General features: G+C 42.1%; 1 protein-coding gene across 3 annotated transcripts in view; it reads right to left on the reverse strand.

The window, feature by feature from the left end:
* TRAPPC9 (trafficking protein particle complex 9) overlaps window positions 1–26,119 on the reverse strand; it is a 660,607-nt gene that overhangs the window by 263,864 nt on the left and 370,624 nt on the right. For all 3 annotated transcript variants that reach the window (XM_012648143.1, XM_012648141.1, XM_012648142.1), the window contains one exon: window positions 4,899–5,041. In XM_012648143.1, coding sequence (XP_012503597.1) covers window positions 4,899–5,041 — 143 coding nt within the window. The remainder of the gene's footprint in view (window positions 1–4,898; window positions 5,042–26,119) is intronic.

The raw sequence follows: 26,119 nt of genomic DNA on the forward strand, positions 1-26,119 counted from the left end.
ATTGTGTTTTCTCATTTTTTCCCCTAATCATCCTGGTCACAAATTATAAATTTCATTATTAATCTTTTCAAAGAACCAACTGTTAATTTCACTGACTTTATATATTTTTTTCATATTCTATTTCACTGATATCTACTCTTATCTTTACTTTTCTTCTGTTTACTCTGGGTACACTTTGCTCATGTTTATCTGATACAAAAGCTATATCACTAATTTTAAGCCATTCACTTTTCCTAACACAAGCATTTACTGTTTTACAAATATTGATTAGGTAGAGTTAGCTAATAAAATGGTTCAAGTCTTCTATATTTTTACTGGTTTTTTTTGTATGTTTGTTTGTTTTTGTCTACTTGTTCTATCAAATACCAGGAGACAAATGTTGAAATATCAACTGCAATAGTAGGGTTGACTATTTCTCCTTTCAGTATGTCAGTTTTATTTTGAAGTTACATTTGCATTTAGGATTGTTATGCACTTTTGGTGGCTTGATCCCTTCTATTATTACAAATTGTCCTCTCTCTTTTTCTCTTGAAAATCTACTTGTTTAATATTAATATACCCTAACCAAATTTCTAATTATTACTGTTTACATATCTTTTCCTCCATCTTGTTTTTACATTATGCATATTTAATTTCAGTTTCTTATAAAAAGCACATAGTTGCCATCTTGCTTTCTTATACAGTTTGACAATCTTCACTTCTAAATGCAGTGTTAAGTCTATTTACATTTAATGTAATTCTTGATACAGTAGGTTTAAGCCATCCAATTGTTTGCTATTTGACTATATGTTCCTTGCTCTTTTCTCCACCTTTCTTGATATCTCCTCCCCCTTTTCTGGATTAAGTATTTTTTATTATTCCATTTTATCACTCCTGGCTTATTATCCATACCTTAAGTGGTTGGTCTAGAGTTTATAATATGTATGTTTAGCTTATCACAACCTCACTTCAAATAATATTTTAACACTTTGCGTATAACACAAGAATTTCTATTTCCCTACCCATTTTTTGTCCTGTATTTTTTTACATATTTTATTGTATATATGCTTTATACTAAAGAATTAGATATTATTTATTCTCTAAACATTAGTCTTTTATAGAAATTAAGAAATGAAGAAAATAAATCTTTTATATTTATTCACTTATTTACCATTTCTTGGGTTCATCACTACTTTATACAGTTTCAAGTTTCCATCTGGTGTTATCTCTGACTAATGAGCTCATATTAGGTTAGTGGAAAACAAAGACTGTGCTTAATCCATCTCTTGGCCCAGAGAGTGCTTCACATAGCACCTGAAACTTCGGAGGTGTGGGCTTAAAGAATACAAAGAAGTACTTCCAATATAGTCTGTTAAGTGCTTTATTAGAAATACAAGGAATGCACAGGGGAACCCACAGAAAGACCAACCCACCCTGCCTAGTCAGGCTCAGGAAAATTTTATAAAAATGGTAACATAGATAAAAAGCAAATATAGTTTCCAAAAGGTTAAATGAAAGAATGATAGTTTAAGAAAGATAACAGTTTTAGAAAAAGATGTGTGCAAAAGCTCATTGGGGTAAACTGCCTTGACATATCCTAGTGATGGTGGGAAATGAAGTGGATTGTATTAGGTAATTAAGTACGAAATGTCTGATTTCCTTAAGTACTAAGTTAGACAGTTGATATCTCTGACATTTCACTTTGACACTTCCTGTTTTATGTTTATTGTGAAGGTACATCCTCAGTCTTTCAAAAGCACATTTGGGCCTGTGATTATCTTTCACATTTTCTTTAGAGCAATTTTTGTGAAAGCATGGATAAGTCAAAAATTCATGTTATTTTCAAATATGAGTTCCATTATGCCACCAATGCAGCGCAGACAGCTTGAAATATCAAGGAAGTGTTTGGGAAGGATGTGGCTAATGAACGCACAGTACGTCGACGGTTCAAGGAGTGCCATTCTGGTGATCTTAATCTTGAAAATGAGCCATGTGGGTGACCTAAGACCAAGGTGGATAACGATGAGCTGAAAGCGGAAGTGAATCCATCTGAACCTACGCGTGAATTAACAGCGAGGTCTGACACTACTATTCCAACAGTACTGGACTATTTGAAACAAATCAACAAGGTAAAAAAGCTGGATAGATGGGTTCCGCACGAATTAAATGAATATCAGAAGAGAAATCGACTCGAAGCTTGCCTTTCTTTGCTGTCACAACATAAAGGCAAACCATTTCTACACCATATTGGTACATGTGATGAAAAATGGACTCTGACAATCGCAAGCATTCTGTACAATGGATTGATACAGATGAAGTGCCAAAACACAGTCCAAAATGGAATATTCATCAGAAAAAGCTATTGGTGTCTGTTTGGTGGTCCAGCACTAGCCTCTGGTCCATCCACTACAGCTTCATGAAACCTGGTCAGTCGATTTCAGCAGATGTTGGATGAAAACCAACCAGTTGGATTAAATGATGAGGATGCTTGTGATGAAACAGCTGAGATTGGTCAATAGAGACAGGCCAATCTCTTGCAAGACAATTCTCAACCACATGTCACACAAACAACACTGCTCAAACCACAGAAGCTGGACTTGGAAACTCCTGTCATCCACCATATTCACCAGACCTTGCACCAACTGACTACCACTTCTTCCAGGCTTTAGACCACTTCTTGCAAGGAAAAATATTCAATTCTCAACAAGCTGTGGAAAATGGCTTTTGTGATTTCATCACCACTCACTCTCCAGGCTTCATTGCTGCTGGCTTAAACAAGCTACCTTTAAGATGGCAGAACTGTATCAATAGCTTAGGCACATACTTTGATTTATTGTACTGCTTCTTGTTTGAGATATAATAAACTACACTTTTGATTCCAAATTGGGCATTTCATATTTAATGACCTACATGAACTGTGCAATTAGGGTAAAGGAGCAAAAGAAGAAGGTCTAGGTTGGATCTCTAAGCACCCTGAATATCACAGGAAGGACTTTGTACTTTATCTCATAAACACTGGGAAAGTCTTTAGCAGGGCAGTAGCACAGGAACACTTGTATTTAAAGGATGACACAGGACAAGACTGAAGGCAGGGAAACTGATTGGGCATCTCTGTCTACAGTGACAAAGATGTGCAGTGGAATGCAGAAGGCAATCAGAGACATTTCAGAGGCCAGTGATCACGGGACCTGGTGATTAACTAGATTTGGGAATAACAGAAAAGGAGAATTAGAAGAAACCAAATCTCAATCCCAACAGTAGGGAAAAGAAACATGTAGGCCAAAAGAAAAGAGAGCAGGGTCCCCGCTGGGGAACTGGATCCACATACCACCTCCACTGGGGGATCAGGATCTGCATACCACCTGTGCTAACAACAAATGCTTCCAAATCTATGTTTGCAGCATTTTTCTCATCTTAAATTGTCATTTAGAACTGCAGGGGCCATGACGTGAAAGCCAGATAGCAGTAGAAGGCAAAAAAAAAAAAAAAAAAAAAAAGAACTCAGTGACAACCTGTGCTGCTTCCAAGAATTATTTATATGGGAAATGGCAGCAGGAGATGAGGGGATGAGAAAGAAACACACACCAGGTTCATGATGGAGCAAATCTAATGCACAGAAAGGGCTTGAAATACTCTAATATTGTCTGGCAGCAGTCTTGGCCAAACCCTCCCCAGGGGCAAGCATTTTAATGCTTTATACAAATTCAAAATAGAGGTGAGCCTTGGCTGGAAAGGCTCTTACTCTGAGGACTGAAAAAGTGATAGATGATGAAATGTGATGCTAAAAGACCCAGCTAAGCCATTAATTCTTGCTGAAAGCATTCTCCAATGGCTGGGAAGAAAAACAGTCTTTCCTATACACTAAAACCACACTTACGATTTGGAGCTGTATCACTGTAAAGGCATTTTTAGGTCAACATTAACATACCTCTGTCAACATACCTCTATGTTGGGGGGTGCTGCATGTGAGGCCCCCACGCCTGTTCAAGGACAGACCTGTTTGGCATCACTGCTGCTGTCACTCTATTAATAGAGAGTAAACAATAGGACCCCAGGCTGCCCCACCCCTGTGAGCAAGGCCCTGCTGAACAGGAACATAGGGAAGAGCTCAGTGGTGACCAGCCCCTGCTTCCCAAAGTCTGCTGGCTCCAGGCTAGGAATCTGAGCATCAGAGGGTCTCCGGCTGGCTGGAGCTCCACTTACAGCTCTCAGACCCATTATTCCCACTTTACCAGAAACGAAATTTTGGGATGATAAACTGTCATTCTCCCACCTTGAAGAAGAACACCCCTATTATCTCTTGCCATTTCTGGGTTTAAAGTAGACAAACTGTCCAATTTCCTTCTCCCTAAAGGATGACTAGGTCTGGAAAAGTAAACTGGAAAAAAAGTCTTTGTATGAGAAGGGCTCCCTGGGTAGAAATGATCTCATGCTCCAAATGGTTGGGAGCACCATGAGATGCTGGATAGCCAGGCCCTGAAAACAAGGCACTTGTCTTACTGGGATGCCAGGAGTGATGCAGAAAGAGATGCTGGGCTCCTCCAGGAGTCCCCAAGACACGTGGCTTTCTACTGAGCCCCCAGCTAATAGGAGAGGTGAACCAGACTACAGCAAGGCCCAGGCTGAGCAGGAAATGTGTCTGCACAATGAGATCCACCTACATGAACACTGCAATCGTCAGCATTATTATGACAGCATGTTATTGATATAATGTGTAAAGCCCATTCGCTTACAACCACCTGAAGAGGCAGTTCCCATATAAGGTCTGTTATTCTAATGAAGAACCTAAATCAAATAGGGGCTAAGCAACTTGGTATCATGAAGGCAGGACCAAAACACACACTGAGGTCAGTATTCCAAACTCAGCTGATTCTGTCAGACTCTAGAACAAGGCTGCCTCACAGCAGTGAAACGTTTACCTGGTTGCTGGGAGAGTACTGACTCGGGTGAAAAACACAGATGGCTCAACTTCTACATGCAGCCCCAGGGAGAGGTTCCTGTAATATCCTTCCATGTGGCCCGGGCCTCCAGAGTATTTGAAATTCAGGATAGCTTCCAGGGTCTAAAGAGATGCAAAAAAAAAAAAAAGGTAAGTTAGTACTCCCTACATTACGTTGATCAATGTTCCTTACCAGGAGGCAGGTTTCACCTTCACTTATGAAGAGTCTGAAGATAATCCCAACTGGTAAAGTTATCAGCAGTAGGCAACTCTACTCACTCACTCCCAGTTGAGACCTGGTACCATCTTTCCTATGATGCCTCAGTGTCTACACAATTCTCAGCCTGCATATGCAAATGGACAAGGGCTCTAAAGTTTACTCTGTGGTTGGATAGAGCATTTTAGAGAGAAAAACACTTCAGTGGGCACCACTTAAACACACACATCAGATGAGGGGCAGGGAAGTAGGTATTTCCATCAAGGAGGAAGAGCACAGCTCCCAGGCTAATAGTGAGTAAAAACTGACAAACTCCACACTCATAACACCTTCCTGAATTTGTCTGAGACATGAGGTCACAGCACAACAGGAACCCTTCCAGAAGGGGCAGGATGCTACACCTTCTCCCCAGAAGCAGAGCAGGGGATAAGGAGGCACCAGCCACTCAAGGGTAATGAATTGCTAAAGGCTGAGTAGGAGCCCACATGATAATGCAAAGAACCCCCCACCCCCTAACCCCTGTCCGCCAGCCCAGAAAGGAGGGCGGTTCCCAGCCACTCCCAGGCTCTCCTCCATGGATCTCCCCAGGGTGCTCACACAAAGGACTGCTGGGAAGGCAGGAGAGCAGAGACACTTCCTTCCCCCACCCCAGTGCTGGGCACAGTACAAAACTGAGCACGGAGGAGAGGGTCAGCCACCACCATGGGACAGGTGAGAAACTAAGACCTCAGCCCAACTCCCACCCCAGTGGAGTGCCCACCCAGACCCTTCTTTCCTATGAAACAAAATCTTCAATTGCTGGGGGAAAAGTAGCAGCAACCCTGAGGCACAAAGGTAAGGGTGAGAGGCCCCTCTCCAGGAGGCAGTCCTGAGCCAGGATGCCACACCACTGCCATAGGAGGGGTCCTGCCACCCGGGGCAGGGGCAGGGAGCCGCTCATACACAGCACCCATCAGGCCACAAGGCGAAGCCCAGCTGCCATAGGCAGCAGGGGCAGGAATACCAAGAAGGCCCTACAGGAGACCCAGTCACACAGCGCCTGGGGCTGAGGAGGCACAAGGATGACAGCACCTAGAGAAGAAGCCCCACTGGGGAAGGAAGAGAGGTGTGGAGAGACACTCAGGGTGCTGACATGTAGAAGAGCTGATTGCTGAGCAGGGAGGGGAGCATTACAGAAACCCTGTTTTCTTCACCAGAGGAATTTGGAGCCTGTGGGGGCACCAAAAGTAACCATAGCAACAAGAAATCCAAGCCCAGCTCAACTCCTGCCTGAATGACCCAACCTTCCACAGTAATGTCCTAAAACAGGAATCAGCAAACTCTGATCCTGGGGCCAAATCTCACCCACAGCCTGTTTCTGTATGGCCTGAGAGCTAAGAACAGTCTTTACATTTTTAAAGGCAGTAAAACAAAAGAAAACAAAAACAGAGAATATGCACAGAGACCATATGTGGTTGGCAAAGCCTAAAATATATACTATATGGCCCTTTCCATAAAAAAAAATTATGGACAAAACTCTTACAAAGAGGCCCCGCGTGGTGGCTCCTACCTGTAATTCTAGTACTTTGGGAGGCCAAGGCAGGAGGATTCCTCGAGGCAGCAATTTAAGACCAGCCTGAGCACCATAAAGAGACCCCCTAACCCCCACCAACAAAAAATAGAAAAATTAGTGTCTGCTACTCTGGAGGCTGAGGCAGGAGGATCACTTGAGCCCAGGAGTTGGAGGTTGCAGTGAGCCATGATAACTCCACAGTACTCTAGCCCAGTCAACAGAGCAAGAACTCCTGTCTCAAACAAAAAAAAAAGGGAGAAGATATAGGAGTAAATCTTCGTGACCTTGGATTAGGCAATGGTTTTATAGATATGACACTAAAAATACAAGCAACAAGCAAAAAAGTAAAAGGACAGTGTCATGGAAATCCGAGAAGGGCAGAGCTTCAGGAAGAAGGGCCAGAAACGTCCACTGCTGCAGGGAAGTCATGGCAAATAAAGGGTCTGGCACTGACCCTGCCCAGTCAGGGCCCAAAGTCACGTGCTAAGTGCAGAAGTAAAAGCACGCTCTCTCACCTGGCAAAAGCAACCAAAGCCATGTTTCCAAAAGGCTGGAACAGGGCTCTTGCCTTCCTCTCTTCCTCCCTAAGCTTCAAGAGTCTCAGGAAAGTTGCACTTAGCCTTTGATTATTGCTTTTGTTGACAACCTACTTCTCCTCTACAATGGTGGCGCAGCCACAGCTATAGAATTTTTTAAAAATAAAGAAAACAGCCTGTATGTGCATGGTGTCATCGTGAGGGCATGCCGAGGAGGAGAAGGACTTTCCCGTGGGAAGGCCAGCTGACAAAACCTGGCCGCCAGCACTGCAGAGGGAGAGCAGGTGTGGACACCAGCTACCTGGTTTGCCATTCTGGCTCCATGTGATCTTGGGCACATCACCTCACCCTTCTCAGCCTCAGGTTCTCCTTTGTTAAATGGAGATGATAATTAACATAGATCGCACTACATGTTAGTGAGGACTCAATGAGAAAATGTAGTAGCAGAACAAGTAGTCACTCATTAAACGAACTCCTTTTTCCCTCTGCAACCTTACCCATCTGATATCCTGGGGCAACAGGGCTTAGAATGGGAGGAAATGGGTTTCAGTCCTATTTCTTCTATGTTTTTCACTCTTTTTATCGTGGTAAAATACACATAATGTAAAAGTTACCACTTTAACTGTTTTTAAATGAACAGTTCTGTGGTGTTAATTACATTCACACTGTTGATGAACCATCACCATCGTCTATCTGCAGAAATTTTTCATCTTCCCAAATTGAAATCCTGAACTCATTAAACAGTAACTCCCCATTCCCCCTTTCTCCTGCCCCTGATAACCTTTCTACTTTTTGTCTCTATAGATTTGACTACTCTTGGAACTTCATATAAATGTAGTCAGATAATATTTGTCCTTTTTTGACTGGCTTATTTCACTTAACATAATGGCCATGTTGCTGCATGTGCCAGAATTTCCTCCTTTTTAAGGCTGAATAATAATATCCCATCGTATGTATGTATCACATTTTATTTATCCATTCATCTGTCAATGAACACTTGAATTGCTTCGACCTTCTGGCTCTTGGGAATAGTGCTGCTATGAAGAAAGGTTGTACAAATATCAAGACCCTGCTTTCAGCTCTTTTAGGTATATACCCAGAAGTGGAATGTCTGAATCATAGGGTTATTATATATTGAATTTTTTTGAGGAATCACCATACCATTTTCCACAGTGGCTGTACCATTTTACATTCCCACCGGCAGCGCACAAGGGTTCCTATTTTCCCACGTCTTCACCAAACACTTGTTATTTTTTGTGTTTGTGATAATAGCCATCCTAACAGGTGTGAAGTGGTACCTCACTGTGGTTTTGATTTGCATTTCCCTGATGACTAGTGATGTTTAGCATATTGTCATATGCTTATTGGCCACTTGTGTATCTTCTTTAGAGAAATGTCTATTAAAGGCCTTCATTTTAAAAGCTCCTCCTACAACTCCTCGAAACATCTTCCATGCCTACATGTTTACAAGTTCCCTTCAACTTTTGTACTATCAGAAATAACTTTAGAGATTCTCTCCACCTATATAAATATTACTCCTCCTTGATGGCCCAGATAAAGCCACATCTTCTCACTAAAAAAGTGCTCAATGAAATACATTTTTTTTTAATATTCAAGGATCGTATTATGGTCTTACCAAAATCCCAAATCCTTTTTCCACTCCCCTTAGCCCTATCATCTCCAAAGGGTTGCTGTTTTCTTGTGAATGTGTCTTAAACCTCTTGGAATTGCCCTTGTCATCAGCAGAAGGTGAGACCCGACATATACACACTCCATAACCTTTCTGTGAAAACTTCGAGTCTAACTGACTCTCATCTATTTGATCTATTCTTTCATTTATCTTTTCAAACGCTTGCTGGGTATCTTCTGAATGCCAGGTTCTGTGCTTAGTTAGTACAAGATGAATGAGATGTGGTCCCTGATTGCAGAAAGCTCAGTAAATGCTGAGTGAATAAATGTATGAATAAATTAACTAATAAATAAACGAAACCAGCCATCACCCAACACATATATGGCATCTTCCTCAAACTGCAGGCAAAGTGGTCAAGGAAATAAACAGACTCTCAATAATAGCCTTAGAGAGCCAAAATCTGTGAAGTAACAACAAATATCACACTGGCTATTTTGTTTTTTTAAGGTAAACTTAAAAGTCATTTCCAGAGAGCGATGTAGAAAAAATCACCCAGAGAATGAGCAAAAAATACTGAAATACATAACTGTTGACATAACAAAGAAATAGTCTGTGTTTCTATTTTCTTGGAGTTGGCTGGTTCTTTACTCTGTAGAGAACCAAGGAAAAGATATAATTATGGGGGAAAATACCTAATTTATGAAAATTGATCCCTGAAAAGGTCATGTGAAATTGAGTATTACTACCTTTCTCCTTAATTTAAAAAAATAAAACAAACAAAAATCCTCCTCAGCCTGGTAAAATTAGAATATTTTCACAAAAGCATAAAGTGCGTTGATAAGGCCAAAGACACAGATGCCCAAGCTTTTTCTCAGTCCCAGGTAATAAGAAGCTGGGTCCTACTTGGCATAAGACTTTCCCTTCTGAATATTTCTCAGTCTTCACTTTGAGAGAAGACTATTACAACAATCAGTAATGAGAAAGGCACCAAAAATAAAATATTTCCTAGGCATATTACAACTTACTGTTCAAGCTAAAATGAAAGGCCTTCAATGGCTACCTTTTACTGAGCACCTAGTAAGTGCCAAATGCTCCACTAAGCAATCCATGCACATTGACTGTAATAGTCCTAAGAGCACGACAAGGAGAGGGCTGTTTTCATAAATGAGGCTCGGGGCAGCTAAGTGACTGGCCCAGGCCACACGCCCAGGAAGTGACGCATCCAGGATCTGAACGCCAAGCTACGTGGCTGTGCAGCCTACTCTCTGCCATTTATGCAAACTGCTCAGAACAGCATTCATTCACCATCTAATCATTCACTCACTGACCCTAGGTGGATGTCTACTATGTGCCAGGGACTATGGCAACTGAGAGGAAGAAGATAGAGTGCCACCCTTGAGGCACTAAAGTCTAGTAAAGGAAACAAGCCCGGAGCCCTCCAAGGTAAACTGCAATCTGTTAGTCATAGGTAAGTGCATGAGGACATGTGAGAATGCAGGAGGAGAAAGCACTGTGTGTGCCTGTCAGGCAAGCGCTGCACAGGAAGGAACAACAAACTGGTAAGGAAGACAGGATGCGACAATTGTTAAATTGAAAGCAGACAAATAAGAGAAAAATCAATTAAAGTAAAACCTACTTCTTGAAAATATCAATAAATATGACAATCCTCTGAGCTAGGTTGATTGAGGGGAAAAAAGAAGATAAAAATTACCAACATCAAGAATGAAAATGAATATCAGCAGAGACCGTACAAACATTAAAAGCACAATGAAGGAATAGCGTTAACAATTTTGTGTCAATACATTCAACCACTTAGATAAAATGGACACACATTACCCAGAAGAATCAGAAGAAACAGCAAACCTAAAGAGCTTCATGTGAACTGAAGACATTGGATTCATAACCAAAAACATACTCCTAAAAGAAACGCCAAGTTCAGATCATTTCTCAGCTGAATTCTATCAAACATTTATGTTAAAGAGAATACCAATTTTATACAAAAATTTTTAAAAAATAGAGGAAAGGATAAAACTTCCCCATTCTTTTTACAAGACCAGTATTACTCAAATATCAAAATCAGAGAGTTTAAGAGAAAACTATTCATGAGGCCCATACCCCTCATGAATTTCAATGTAAAAATCCTTACCAAAATACCAGTGAATCAAATTCAGTAATGTATAAAATGGGTATTACATCATGGCCATCAATAATGCAAGGTTGGTTCAACTTTCAAACCTTCAATTAATGCCATTCACCATATTAACAGACTACTAACAGACAAAAAAAGAAAAGCCATATGATCAATAGCTTCAGAAAAAATAGCTAACAAAACTCAAAACCCATTTATGATTTTTTAAAAACTCTCAAAAAATTAGGCATAGAAAGGAACATCCTCAATCTGTGAAATGCATCCATGAAAAACTTACACTTAAAACCATACTTAATAGTAAACAGCTGAATGCTTCATACCAAAAATCCAGAACAGGGCAAGGTTGTAGCCATAATCACTTCTATCAATACTGTACTCGAGATCCTAGCAACTTTAAAGGAAGAAATGAAGTATTTGTTTGCAGACAACATAGTCATGGACAAAACTCTAAGAAATCTACTGAAACTCTCAGAAATTGCTGGTAGTCATGTTAAGTATACAATCACTTTGAAAAACAGCTAAGGCAATTCCTCATAAACTTAAACCTACAATCAACATATTACTCAGCAATGTAGCTCCTACCAAGAAAAATAAAAACATATATACACACAAGGACATGCATGTAAATGTCCACAGAAACTTTATTTATAATAACCTCAAACTGGAAATAATCTCAAAGTCCAATAAGAGGCAGGTAACTAGATAAACAAATGGTAATATATCCATAAAATGAAACACAACTCAGCAACAAAATGGAACAAATTACTGATAAAACAACATGCAACAATCTAAAAACATCATTCTGAGTGAAAGAAGCCGGACATCAAAGAGCATCTACTGTATGCTTGCATGTGTATGAAACACTAAAAAAGGTTAACCTTTAGTGACAAGAAGGAGATCAGTAGTTGCCCAGGATTGGGGGCAGGAGAGGACTGGCTGCTGCAAAGGGGTCAGGGAAACAATGAGGGGTGATGAAAATATTCTACATCTTGATGATGTTCTGTATGGTTAATGAGGCTGCATTTTATAGGATGCAAACTACACTCAGTAATGTTGATTTGAGAAATGGACCCTGACCATTAATAGGCACACAATCACTTGTGAACATTAAAACAAAAGACTCCAGGTCACAACGTGGGCCATGCTGATATGCTGCCCATGTCTGAAGATGAATGTGAAACTCTGGCTTCAAACGAAGGTTCAGGGTTCCCAGGTTCTGCAGCAGATATAATGGAACAGAGGTTATGATTTACTATAGTCAAAACTTCCCATTATCTTCTCTAGTTCTCAGTAAGCTCACCTTAAAATCTGAGTTGTGCCAGATTTTGCCTGAGGTTTTGACCAGCTCTTACACGAACTGTTATTGCTCATTTTATATCCCTAATCTAATGCGCTATGACTTCTAATATAACTAAGGCTATTGCCAGAGAAAAACAATCACCCTCACACCCTCACTAACCAATTTAAATGTATATGAAGTAGATCTCTAATTTTTAAAGACCCCAACTGAACCTGTCACCATAGATTTCCTTCTGCTCTATTTCTGTGATATGACATAAAATTAATAGCTATGATGTGATCCACTTAATAAGTCAAGCACTCAGGACTAAAGGCTGGGGCTCATTCCTCGGGAGACCAGCACGATGGTTTACTTAAGGTCAATGAAACTCACAAATGAAAGCCATACCATTACTTTCCAGTTAATTAGCACTTTCAGCCAAAGTCTTTCTTCAGTGTTAATTATGCCTTAAAGATGCCAAGTTGACTACAAATTAAGTGGTACGTCCACAGTAATGCAGAATGGGCTTGAGCAACAGCAGCCATCCAAACAGATCTGAACTAAGAGGCCCAGCAGTGGCCGAGAAGAGTTAGGACTCAAGGTCCAGAGGAGGGGGCACGTGTCTGGGCAATATTAAATGACGAAGTCAAAAGTCTGGTTTGGGGTACCAAGCAAAGGAGCAGGTCAGAGACTTGAGGGTTAGATTGTACCTACCTGCCTGGGTGAGGAACAAGAACCACTGAGAAGGTAACTGATGACCTGGAATCCCACAGACTATATAGCAGAGCAAAGGGCTGCCATGTCCTAGATGTACTTATTCTCAGATCAAATTCTGCCTCTTCTGGGAAACCATTCCAGCGTCTCCAAGGAAAATCTGTCATTCTCTAACTTGTGCCACTGGGGCCCCCTGCTTTTACTCTACTCTAGCACCTGTTGCCTTTGAATTAGACACTTTCCTCAACAGGAAATGCATTCACATCATGTAAAACCTAAATGACATAAAATGGCAGGCATGGAGAGGGTCTGCGCCCGTGCCTGCCCATGTCCTTACCATTGTCCCTTCCATTTCATGTAGGTAACTGCTTTTATTAGTTTTTTTTTTTTTTATGTGTCCACCAGGTGTTTGCAGACACAAGAAAATACAAACTTTTCTCCTCACCACCCTCCCCCAGTACCCTCCAGCCATCTTACCAAAATCAACAACAAAAAAACATACAAAACAAAACCAATATCCACCTTTGGGCACCTTCTTGTTTGTTAATTTTCACGTAACATATCCCTGGAGAGTTTTTCTTATCAATACAGAGAGAGCATTGTTTGTAGAATATTCTTCATAAATTATGTGTAGACATGTTGGTATTCCATTGTGTAGATGTGCTATAGCTTATTTAAAACAGTCCCCTAGATATTGGCTTTTTGGTTATTTCCAGTATTTTGCTATTAATATTATGAACAATGCTACAATAAATAACCATGTACACAAGTTACTTTCTTTAGATGTTGGTATTTCTGAAAGATATATTTTCCAAGGGGGATTTCTGAATCAAAAAGTAAATTGATTTATAATTTTAATAGACACTACCAACATTTTGGTAGTGTTGAACCATTTCACATGCTAATAGCCATATTTGAGGGTACTTTTTTTTCTCAAAAGCTTGAAAATAGTGTATGTTGTTCAACTCTTGGCTTTTTGACAGTCGGACAGATAAAGAATCTCAGTGTAGTTTCATTTTATATTACTCTTATTGTTAAGAGAATTTAACATCTTTTCATATGTTCAGGGCATTTTCATGCCTTTCTGTGAATTACTTGTTCCTGTCATTTGATCATCTTTTATTGACCTGTCAGTCTTTTTCTCCCAGGTTCCTGGGAGGTTTTCTAGATTAAGGAGATTACCTCTTATACGAACCCATGGCTGCAGATAAAGGCAGTTTTACTGCTTCTTCATTTCTAATATCTATGCCTTTTAAAATTTCTCTTTTTTAGCCTGTTGCACTGGCAAGGACCGGTAAATCAACAGATGAGAATAAAAATTCCAAAAATAAACCAACATGGTCACAGGTAATTATTTTTTGACCAAGGGCTAAGACAATTCAATGATCAAATTCACGTTTTCTACCAATGGTGGTAGAACAACTACATAAATGTATAGAGACAAATAAATTTCAACCTCTGCCACATACCACGCACACACAAATTATTCTGAGGTGGGTGATACGTCTAAACATATAATATAAACACCTAAAACTTCTAGAAGAGTACAGTATCTCTGCAACCTTGGGATAGGCAAAGAGATCTCAAACAAGACACAAAAAGCACTAAACTTTAAATGAAGAAACAATTTAATTTTATTAAAAATAATTTTTTTTCATCCAGGGATATCTCCAAACAGTTAAAATACAAAATTTGTCCATGTCATCTAAGTTGTAAAATTTACTGAAATGCAACTATTCATAATGTGCTCTTATTAACCTTTTCGTGTCTGTAGGATCTATAGTAGGTCCCTCTTTCATTCTTGATGTTAATAATCTGTGTTTCTCTCTTTTGTTGGTATGTCTGCTAGGGGGGTATCAACTTTATTAATGTTTTGAAAGAATCAATTTTTGTTTTTGTTAATTTTCTCAAATGTTTGTACCCAACACAGGACTTGGCACAGAGCAAGTATTCAATAAATGCTTGCTAGGTGGAATTAAGTTTGTTGACGATTCATACACTAGCTATATATCAATGTCTGTTAACTGGACAGATGAATCATCTTATTAATAAACACGTTTTTCCCGTACCGCATAAGCTGGCTTTAGAAAGCTCTCCCTCAGCTGCCCAGTCCCCACTGGCAAATTCTTCCTTGGCTATGTGGTTTCTGCATACCATTCACGCCACCTAGGAGCCCCAGGGATCCTGTAAAGTCTAGGTTGGCTGCCCCTCCATAGGTGATATTATAGCGCAGAGCACTTTCCCTGCCTGTTACTTACCACACTGCAGCACAAGTGCTTGGATCCTTTGATAGAACAAAAGCTCCCTGAGGGCAGGGACCATGCCCTACACCCAGTGCCACAAAGAGCAAGTGCTCAACACATGTGTTCGGTCTAACTGAATGACAGCATCTCCATAATGAATCTCAGAGAAAGAAGGAAGCCAATATTTATTAGGTTCCTACTACACAGTGGTAAGACCTAAATGGTTTTAGGTATGATTATGATTATGTGATTATCAAATGCTTAAAGAAATGAAGAATCTTGCCACAAAGTTCAAAGCCAGGTCTGAGTCCAAAGGTCTTGCTCTCCAGCAATACCATAAAGTCTCCCAGAGAAAAGCGAAGGAGACTGCAAGAGAATGGGACTGTGAGCAGAGGCTGATGTTGTCCTGAAAAAGCAGGCCTGATTCTCATAAGGGAGGATCGGTACACAAGGTGCCATGACATGCATCTCCCCTGAACTTGGTACTAAATGCTGCATTCGAGATGTTCACAGTTTTTCTCTTTCTGTGTATACAGTTGGAGGAGGGTGGGCTGGGAGAGGGACATTTTTAATACATTTAGTAAAACTTTAATATAATCAGCATAGATTTGTTGGAATCAGCAGAATCCTATTTACATTAATATATTGTTACAAGTCATAAGCAATTAGGACATTTTTCATTTCCACTCAGTTAGTTATGAGAAACACTCTCTGGCCATAATATATGGCCTTTTAAATACTGCTTATCTTCAACATTAGAGAAATATACTTGAAATTCGAGCACCCCAACAAATTTTTGAATTACAGAAAGGAAAGCTATATCCTTCAAAAGCTCTATGACTGAAATTCAGCTGAAGAGCAAATACTAAGGTATTACACAGGCAGGAAGCTTATGGGGATCCACAGTAAAAATTCCAAACTAAGTACCTGCAGAGGGCTAGAGATTGCTAGCAGGTCAGCAATAAGCCATCATGACACCCAGCACACGGTAGGTGACCAGCACCTGCCAGACATGATGCCAGGAGCTGCATGTATTCCATCTCTCTCGGACCTTCCACCATCCTATCAGAGGGAAGCACCTGCATCGGAATTGAGCTCAGTGGGGATAGGTGCATTGCCCAAGTTCCCATAGCTGGTAAATGAGAGAGCCCAGGTGTATCTGACCCCAAAAGCCTCATCTGCCAGACCCTAACTACACTGGAGGTCACTGATGAAGGAAGGGTGGGTATGACATCATCGGAAGTCATGCTCCATGTGAACCCACAGCCAACAGCAGGCAAGGGAGTGAGCTGAGCATCCCTACAGGAGAGCCCTGGAATCTGCTCATAGCTCGGCCACCAAGCCTAGGTGCGGCCTAGACAAAGTGATTTTTCCTTTCTTGACACCAGCCTTCCCATTGATGAAATATGGATTTGGACCAAATAATTTCCAGTGGCCCTTTCCATATTACTGTTGTATACATGCTAATTGAGTGCCTGACAGCCATACATGTGACAAACATTTACTAAGACGTACCATGTGCCAGGGATGCAGACTGAGCAGAACGTGCCTGTTCCCACAAAACTTACACACTACCAAGAAGGGCCAAACAATAAGTAAGCAAACAAGCATGTGTCAGGTAGTGACAAATACAACAAAATATAAAGCAAGTTACGGGGCAGAGAACACTGGATGAGGTTCTTCCAATAGGCAGGTGAGCCTCTCACATAGGGCACCTGAGGGGGAACAGAATGAAAGATGAGGGCACCAGCAGTTCACATATCTGGGGAGGAATACTCCAAACAGAGGAAGGTGTTAGGACCATGTGTGATGAGCTCCAGGGCAGAGGGAGGCAGGGTGAGGGAGAGTGGACGGAGATAAGCTCAAAGGGTTGGCCAGCGCCAGACCACACAGGCGTGCAAGGGACAGAAAGAGCCCCAGCTTGTGCTCTCAAAGAGGTGGAAAGGCTTCAAAGATTTTTTTAGCAAAAGCATGATCTGAATGACTTCTTTAAAAGAACACTCTGGCTGCAATGTGGAAAACAAACTGCATGGGACAAGGCTAAAGAGAAGGTGCCAAGTCACAGGGCGAATGTCACTGCCCAGGTAGAGAGTGGTGGAGATGTGTCCACAGGTGGCAGTGGGATGAACAACGGGGCTCAGACTCTGCACATATGCCGAAGTGGACACGCCAGGACTGATCGATAAACTGTACATCACATGCGAAGTCACAGATATCTTCAGGATGTTTGGCTGAAGACACTAGAAGAATAAGCTGCTAATTTCTGAAGTGAGGGAGGATGGTGGAGGAGCAGAGTAGATGGGGTGTGTTGGGGAGACCCAGGATATTGGCTTGGGACACGTTCAGTTTGAAATTCCTAAGGACACAGTGGAGACAATGTGATCTACAAATCCTGAGGTGCAGGGGAAGTCAGGGCTGAAGAGATGGTGCTCACACCAGGATGGCCACAGAGCCCGGAGGACGGACCCAACCTGTCGGGAGAGAGAGCAGGAGACAGAGAGGGGAGCCTCAGCCTGACTCCTCGGCTCCTTAAAAGAGAAGATGCTGCATTGTATTAATGGAAACAAATCATAATAATAAAATTATTTTTATCATATGGCTTTTCAGGCTTCTTGCTATTAAACATTTGTCATGTGAAGTATTTCAAATTTTTACAAAAGACATTTTAAGCTGCAAAGAGTAAAACATTAATAGCTAATAGCGTCAACTCTAAAAGCAGACTGCCTGGGTTCAGACCCCGTCTGTCATGTCCTGCCCACGTCACAGAGCAGAGAGAGTAATTTGATTTCTTCATGCAGCAGCTTTCTCATCTGGGTTATCAGCAAGATAAAGATAAAACCAGCTAGTCTTAAAAAAAAAAAAAAAAAAAAGCTTAGAATAGTGCCTAGCATTTGGAGAGTACTATAAGTGATAGCTAATATTACTGTTAATAAGTCAGTATTCAACAGTGAGAAAGGAAGACAAGGTACTTAGGACAATTGACTTCATAAATAGATTCAAGAAAAAGAAAACAAATTTCCGTATTTGTCCCCCACTTATAAACCATCACTTGCCCCAATCACACAGATACAGTTAAGCCTCAGCATAAAGCACTCCCAGCCATTCCAGATCTGATCCCTCATGCCCCTTCTGCCCCAGGTCTCACCACAGAGACATACACATGCAGGGACCTAAAACTTCCCCTATCCTGCATGCTGGGAAATCTGCTGAACCTATATTGTTTCACTTCCCTCTGCCTGAAATGAATGTCCTCTCCCAAACTCACTAAGAAATTCCTACTCCCTATTCCAGAAGCACTAAAGGAATCCTGCCTAATACTTCCTTCTTAGAGCACCCTGCCCTCCACGTAGAGACAATCTCTCTGACCTTTGTGTCACTATGACATCCCAAACATGTCTCTATCCCACCAAAGTATACTTTCATCATATGATGATAGGAGAATAATAATGATGTCATAGTACTGTTTCAAGAATTAAATGAGAAAACTTATTTACCACAGTGGCTGGCACAGAGCAAGATTCTACAAGTACTGGTTCAATGTATTCCCTTGTTTTCTGCCCACTAGTGCTCTATGGGCAGGGGCCATATGTGCCTCCTACACCAGGGGCCTGACACTCCAGCAGGCTAGATCCCAAGCTGAGCCTCAAGTCAGGATGAGTAGGACCAGGTCCCCCACTCTAGAGAACAGAGATGACAGCATTGTGGGGAAACAACAGGCTACGTCCTATCCATCACGGGGTCCAAAAGCACATGTGGAAAACATCTCCAATGAACAATCCATCAACACAAGATGTGTTTGGACAGATGTGTGACCCTGGCTCCACCCACGGTACCCTCTAAGTGACCAGTAAGTTGCAATACAGAAGCAGAGCCCACAGCAATGGATTCAGAGGAAGGCAGACTGTCCTCATTCAATAACACCTAGTGTTAGGCATGAGAGTGGTCAGGGTAGGGTCAAAGTAAAACCATTAGGAAGGAAGAGAGGTAGCCGAGCAGTCTAGATAGGAAACAAGGTGTTGAAATATCTGCTCACTCTCTCTGTCTAATCCCCACGTTCAGACTGTTCCCACCTTCATGATCAGGTGAGAGGCCCTTCCTCCTCAGAGGCATGCAGCACCCTGTGCTCCTCTCCACACGACATGAGTCACTGCCTCAGAATGGCCTTGTTCCCCTGGAAGACCATATGCCCACAGGGACAGGGCACATATCATTTCATTATTAGCCCCTGGTGCCTGGTACTCAAGGGGAACTCAGTACTAAGCTGTGGAAGGGGCAGAGGGAGAAGACTCTCAAACCCACACCTCAGAATTCCTGCCCCAAGGCTGGTGATCTCTAAGATCCCTCCAGTGTTGCCTCTGTGATAACAAGCCTATCTTTGACCTCATTAGTCCTAACATCCTTCCTAACATTCCTGCCTCACCGTTAAGTCCCTAACAGCACCCAGCCTCAGAGTCTGGAAGCACAGCTGAATCCTCTTTCCCCATACACTGCCTCTCTGCTGGGCACAGGGCCATAGGGCCATGGGGCCATGGGGCCGCCTAACCAGGACTGAAAACATGGAGCTCATTTACTCAAATAGTGGAGATGCAACATGGCTTCACCCAAGAGATATAAAAGAATCAGAAAGGCTTAATTCACAGGGAAGGATAATTTTTTGTTGATGAGATTTGAATAAATAGGTTCTTATTTTGGGAAGCTGTAAGCATACCAGATAAACAGTGGGAGGCTTTTCCAGTATACCAAGTGCTTCCCTGAATTATGTGATTTTTAAAAACCATAATAAGATATGTAATTATTACTCACATTTTATAGGTAAGGAAAATTAAGCAGAGAATGATCTAATGTGCCCAATAATTAAGTAATTAAAATGCCAGCTATATTTAAATTCAAAACCTGTGTTCTAGTCATTAAACTATGGCATGCATTTGACTTCTTCTTCCCCAATTTTCACTTCAGTGTTTTGATGAAAGACTTGATATAAAAATGTCTGTGCAAAGGAAAGGTTCCGAGTGGAAGCGCTCTGATCCACTATGCTTTTGCTGTGGTGCTAGCTACATCCCTGAGAACTGACAGCAAGGTCAGAGTACACGGATTGGGCTATATTTGGCACTTGCTCACTAGGGCCGCTTTCAACTCTGGAAAGATGAGCATGGTGGCCATTAGTAATCTCTATATTGACATTTTCACTGGTCTCCTGATTGAACTACTACATGGTCTGCATGTTCCAGTATGATTCCATACGTGGAAACTCTAAAGGGACCATCAGGGCTGCACACAGGAAGTTTTTGGTTAATGGAAAACCCATCTCATATCCCAGGATCAAGAACCCACAAACATCAAATGGGGTGATTCTAAAACTGAATATGTTGTCCAGTCTACAGCTACCAAGAGAAGTGTGAGACTCACCTGAAGGGAAGCAAAGGAGGCACTTTCTCTTCCTTCCTCCTCTGCTGATAGCCCCATGTATATAATCAGAAGCATGAAAACTCCCTCGAGAGTGTAAGCAATACCAACTCCACCACCAACTAATTACTATCCAAGAGGCCCCAGTCAAGATTCTCCATGACAATTATGGCATGGTAGAGGGACTCACGACCAACACTGCTTCCCAGAAGACTGTTGATGTCCCCTCTAAAACAAAGTGAAGCTTGACGGCCTTGCTCAGAACATAATCCAAGGTCAGTCAAATGGCAGGGTCATCTCTGAGTTTAATGGGAGGACACTGGCAAGGCCTTCCATGTCCCCACCTCCAAGGTATCTGCAAGAAATAGGCCCTGCCATCTGGAGAAAGCCTATTACAATGACATAAAGCAGGTGGAGAAGCAGTCACTAAAGGACTACTTGGAAGGCACCCTAGGCTATAAGGAGGCCCAGGTCTCCTGAAACTATAATGGAGACATCCACTGATTGATAGGTGAAAACCTTTGATGCTGGGGCTGGCATTACCTTCAACAACTGCCTTATCAAGTTCATTCCCAGGTATGAATTAGGCTACAGGTGCAGAGTGGACCTTGTAGTCCATATGACCTCCCAGGATGACCAGCCCTAACAACAGAAGAGGAAAACAAGCCCTCAGCCACTGGGATTCTCTGAGCCAGCTTTATCCCCAACACACCCCCAATCTCCTACCTCTGACAATTTCTATCCCTAGTTCCCTGAAAAAGGGAGATTAGGAGAGCCATGTATAATCAACACCATCAATATAATGTACCCAGCAGGAAAAAAATATGCATATATACATAGTGAAATATCCAAATATCTAGAGTCCTGAAAAACGGTGAGCTGTCAGCACAGGTGTTCAGTGTACAGCTATTAAGGCTACACTGCATGGCAAAGTGGATTAAGTGACTTCTCAAGTACTTCCTCCCAACATCAAAGATTAAATAATTTTAGCCACGAAAAGTCAAAATTAAACAGGGGCCTTAGAAATAATCAAGTCAGCAACCTTGTTTTTCAGCTGGGGAACCCAAGGTCCAGAAAGGAACAGACAGTTGAGCTGGATCCAAGGCCAAGGCTGTGTTCCAATCTGGCTCTTGCTACCACACCGAGCCCATTATGGAGGGGATGGAAAGAATGCCCTTGCCTCATTTGTCCTCCAGGTGGTCACACACCACTGAGAAGCCCCTCGTCATAGCATTTAGATCTATTCCAGCTTCTTGTCAGTGACATAAACCAAGAGAAAACATCTTAGAACAAGCTGTACTGGGAGAAAGAGGAATTATGGACTCCTTATCAAACAAAGAAAAGAATTATCAACAAATTGATATTTTGGCACAAGTGGGGAAATTTGAATATGGAATGCATATTAGATAACATTATTGTACCAATGTAAAAGTTCATGGGTGTAATAATAATGATTATTTAGGAAAACATCATTGTTCTTAGGAGCTATGTGAAGAGGTATTTAAGGAGAAGTAATATCAAGTCTGCATCTTACTTTCAAATGGTGTCCAAAGAGTGTGTGTGTGTGTATGTGTGATGTGTGTGTACAAACATATACAGAGAAAGAAAGAAGAGAAAGGGTATGGATATTCATTATACTATTTCAATTTTGTGTCTGAAATATTTCAAAATAAAACATTGGGAAAAGTATTAACAAATCAAGTCTGCTACAGCCCTTCACTTTAAAAATAATCGAAAATTTGTAACGGATATAGCTAACTTACTGAGCACATACAAGTTCCAAGGATGGTTACAGCTGCTTTTTATAAAAGATTTCTAATGTTCCGAAGAAACATTTCAGCATACATATTAGTACCTCCCTTTTTCAGTTGAGCTACCTGGGGCTCGGCCAGGGTCCCTAAGCCCATCCCAGGACACTCAGTCTTCAAGAAGCTTAGCTAGACTCCCAGGCCATGCTCGCCCTCCCCCTCAGGGTCCCAGCAAGTGCACAGCCCTGTGGACAGTCAGTGGCTGGCTGGGCCAGGGCCCTCTGCATGTGCCAGAGGAGGCCAACAGGGCAGCAAAGGCCACGATCTTCCTCTCTCACAAGGCTCCGCCCTCCCCAGTGCTGGGCTGTTCTCAATTTAATTTCTCTTCAGTTATTCAGTGCCTCTTCTAGTTTGTGGCCTTTGCTTCTTTCTTGCTCCAGGAAATTCCTTATTTAGACAGAAAACAGAAACTTTCTGCTGCTGAGTGAGCAATGGTGCTCCTGCGCTCCTCCTAGCTGGTCGACCCCAGGTAAACATCCACCTCTTTGAGAGCCTCGGTCCCCTGATCTTCCCAATGGGAATCAACTTAATAACTTCTCTACAGAATTATTTTTCAGTTCAATTGGCACAACAGCATGAGAGCTAGAGCCCACCTGTCCTGTCTCTTCTGTGGACATAGGTTGCCCTCACTCCCCAGGATGAAAACTGAGCAGCTGAGATTTATGGAGAAATGCTCTTCCAAGCTCTCTGTTGGCTTCTAGCTGCCATAGTCAAGGTTGAATCCATTTTCCAGAATTTCTTCCTCTAGTCTATAAACTGCTCTTCCATTTTTGAGAACTTCCAGAATATTTTACATAGGCCAGTAGGAAAAGAGGGTAAGGAAAGGAAACTGCCTTTTAACGAACATCTATTGTACACTGAATCAGTTTTGTTTGTTTGTCATGTGGTTTAAGCCTCAAAATCATCCTATAGAAAAGAGCCCATTATCCCCATTTTGTAGGTGAGGAAAATGAGGCTTAAGGAGGATTAAGTTGCATGCCCCAGATCATACCTTCATGGAGATGCCTAGTTCCCCATTCTTCCTGTTTCCATGTGAAGGATTCCCCAGAGAAGTCCTTTATCCTGGCTACCCCAACCCCCATCTGACCACCCTGAGGCCTGAGGGACTAATATCATTACCTTCCAATAATCCATTCACAACATATCTCCTGAGTGAGAAGCTCTGCCCTGAATCCTGCATCAGAACGACATGGAGAGCTTATTCAAACAGGTTTGTGCACCCAATGCCAGGGTTTCTGACTTATAGGTCTCAGAGGGGCCTGAGAATTAGCGTTTCTCAGAAGATCCCAAGTTGCTGAAGCTGCTGGTCCAGGGACCACCCTTTGAGAACCACTACACTGGAAATGGGGATACGAGGGCAACTTCCCAAATTAGTGAGGCGGGGGAGGCCCCGCCAGCCTGCCCTGAGTCCTAGATCCTGCCCCTGACCGCACAGGTAAATGTAATTCTATAGTGAGGTGCTGGTGAGCCTGTCTGCCCACAGGTAGGCCAGCCCTCCAATAGAGCTCAGTAGGCAACCAGCCCATGTCACTCCTGCATGCACTTGCCAGCTGCTCTAAACTTAGATCCTGCCTGCAGTGTGTTAGCTAGGCCCCCTTAAATCTTCTTACTCAAACTGAAGACATCTGGGGTTGATGGTCAAGACAGGGCCTTACTTCAAATGCCATCCCCTCCTTCCTCTGCTTCCCAGCAGGCCAATGGAGAGCCACACACCTTGACTATTCAACAAACATTTGCTGAGCACCCTGCTCATGCCAGATACCCTGGTTATCCAGAAGCAATTGAACCGCAATAACCAAAAAGAAAAAGTCACAATAAACTGGGACACAACATTATACTTAGGCATCGAGGCATCGACTCCCAAGACTTCATCCTTGACCACTATCGCCTACTACCTCTCATGAGCCAATAAAGAAACCACGGTTTGGATTACCTTGCTTAAGTAATCCCACAGTTCGCCAGTGGCAGAATTCAATTCCATATCTGCCCAACTCTAAAGCCCCTACTAATAGACAGACATGGTGCCACTGTAAAAATAGGCACTGTCACCTGTTTGACTGCCAGGCCCTTCTCTGAGAGCCCCTCCAGGCATGGTGGTGCCTCCCGGTGCTTAGCACAGAACCCGGCACTCTGCACAATGAAGAAGTTCCATCGATACTCATTGAATAAATAAATGAATGAAGGAAACACCTTCAGCATTGATATCCAGGGCTTTCAGAGGATTACAGCTTCTAGCCTCTGGGAAAATAAGTTCCTATTATAAATGGAAACCTTATAGTCTTGCAGATGCTATTTATTTTTTCTAATGCACAGCTGTGAAAGAGAAAATTATGCCTTGTGTGCTAAATATGCATTTCTAATTACACTCACCTAAGACTATTTCACTCTGAAGACTAAGAATAGCTAAATGATATAACTTACAAAGGAGTAATATTCTATGTCAGCTGAAAAATTAAGCCAGAAGTAAACTAAGATTAGTGAATAGTCAATAAGTCATCACAAGGAATCAGGAGTATTAAAAACAAAACAAGATGCAGAATGAAGACATAGAACTTCACCCCTAAAACAAGAGCCAAGTTGCCACCAAGGCATTTGACTGCACATGTCACTTGAGTCCTTGCCTTTGGTCACCCTATCTCCATGATGGAAAGGAAAGAAATAGACAGGAGTCCAAAGGCCCGAGGTCAGACACCAGTCCTGTGTTTCCCAGGTTGTGAGACCTGGGCCAATGACTTCCCTACTTGCACTTCAGGCTCCTTATGTGTACGATGAGATGATAAAGGTGTACGTGCCTGCAGGTGGCTGTGAGCATTCAGTGAGAGAATGAGGACCTTGGGTTTAACAAACCCAAGTCAGTTCCCTCTGCTTCCGCTTGGAGAATACCTTGCTTCCTAAGGAAGATGACGGTGGCCACTCAGGTCTTCTGGGGAAATGAACCTAACAGTGTTCAAGGAAAATTCTCCCAACTCAACGTCAAGACAGCAGACTGCCAGACCAGTTATGTTCCTCTACTCATCCTTTGGCTAAACGGTTGTTCTGAGTCAATACTATTCTATTAAACTAAGAAAAATGAGAAGCAGTTATCATCAAGACTACAATCTCAACTTAGTTGATATTCTAGCTTATTGACTTTCTATAAATCAGTTCTCCTTTTCAAAAGAACAGTGAAATTTTAGCCAGAAGAAAAACGAATTTGAGGATTCTTTTTAAATAAAATTTGGGGCTATATCTAGACTGGGGACTCCTGTGACATGGCAAGCCCACCTTCTCCTTAAGGAACACCTGGCTAAGAACTGGTAATCTTGCCAGAGACCAGTATCCCCACTTTCAGACTCCCACTGTACTGAGTGGTCTTGCTGCCCACAGGTAGTGCTTGGCACGCTCCATTGTGTATTAGAATTCTTCCTAGGAAGCAGGACACTTGCTTTATCGCGCTGGGCCCTCTCTGATGGGCTGTGAGGTCAGAACATTACTTAATCTGTAGGCTTGTTCTGACGAATACAAATGTGTACAGAAAAAGCCTAGAAAGGTCCCTGGTTCCACCTGCAATAAACTGCTCTTGTTCCTTTCTGCAGAAATGGCTGCAACGATGGGCCAAAACTCTTTTGTGACTGGCTATCTGTGAGATATCCTGGAAAGAAGGCCTGCGGCTCCCCACCTGAGCTGCTAG

This window comes from Propithecus coquereli, unplaced genomic scaffold (genome assembly GCF_000956105.1).
Source record: "Propithecus coquereli isolate 6110/MARCELLA unplaced genomic scaffold, Pcoq_1.0 Scaffold28, whole genome shotgun sequence".
NCBI lineage: Eukaryota > Metazoa > Chordata > Mammalia > Primates > Indriidae > Propithecus > Propithecus coquereli.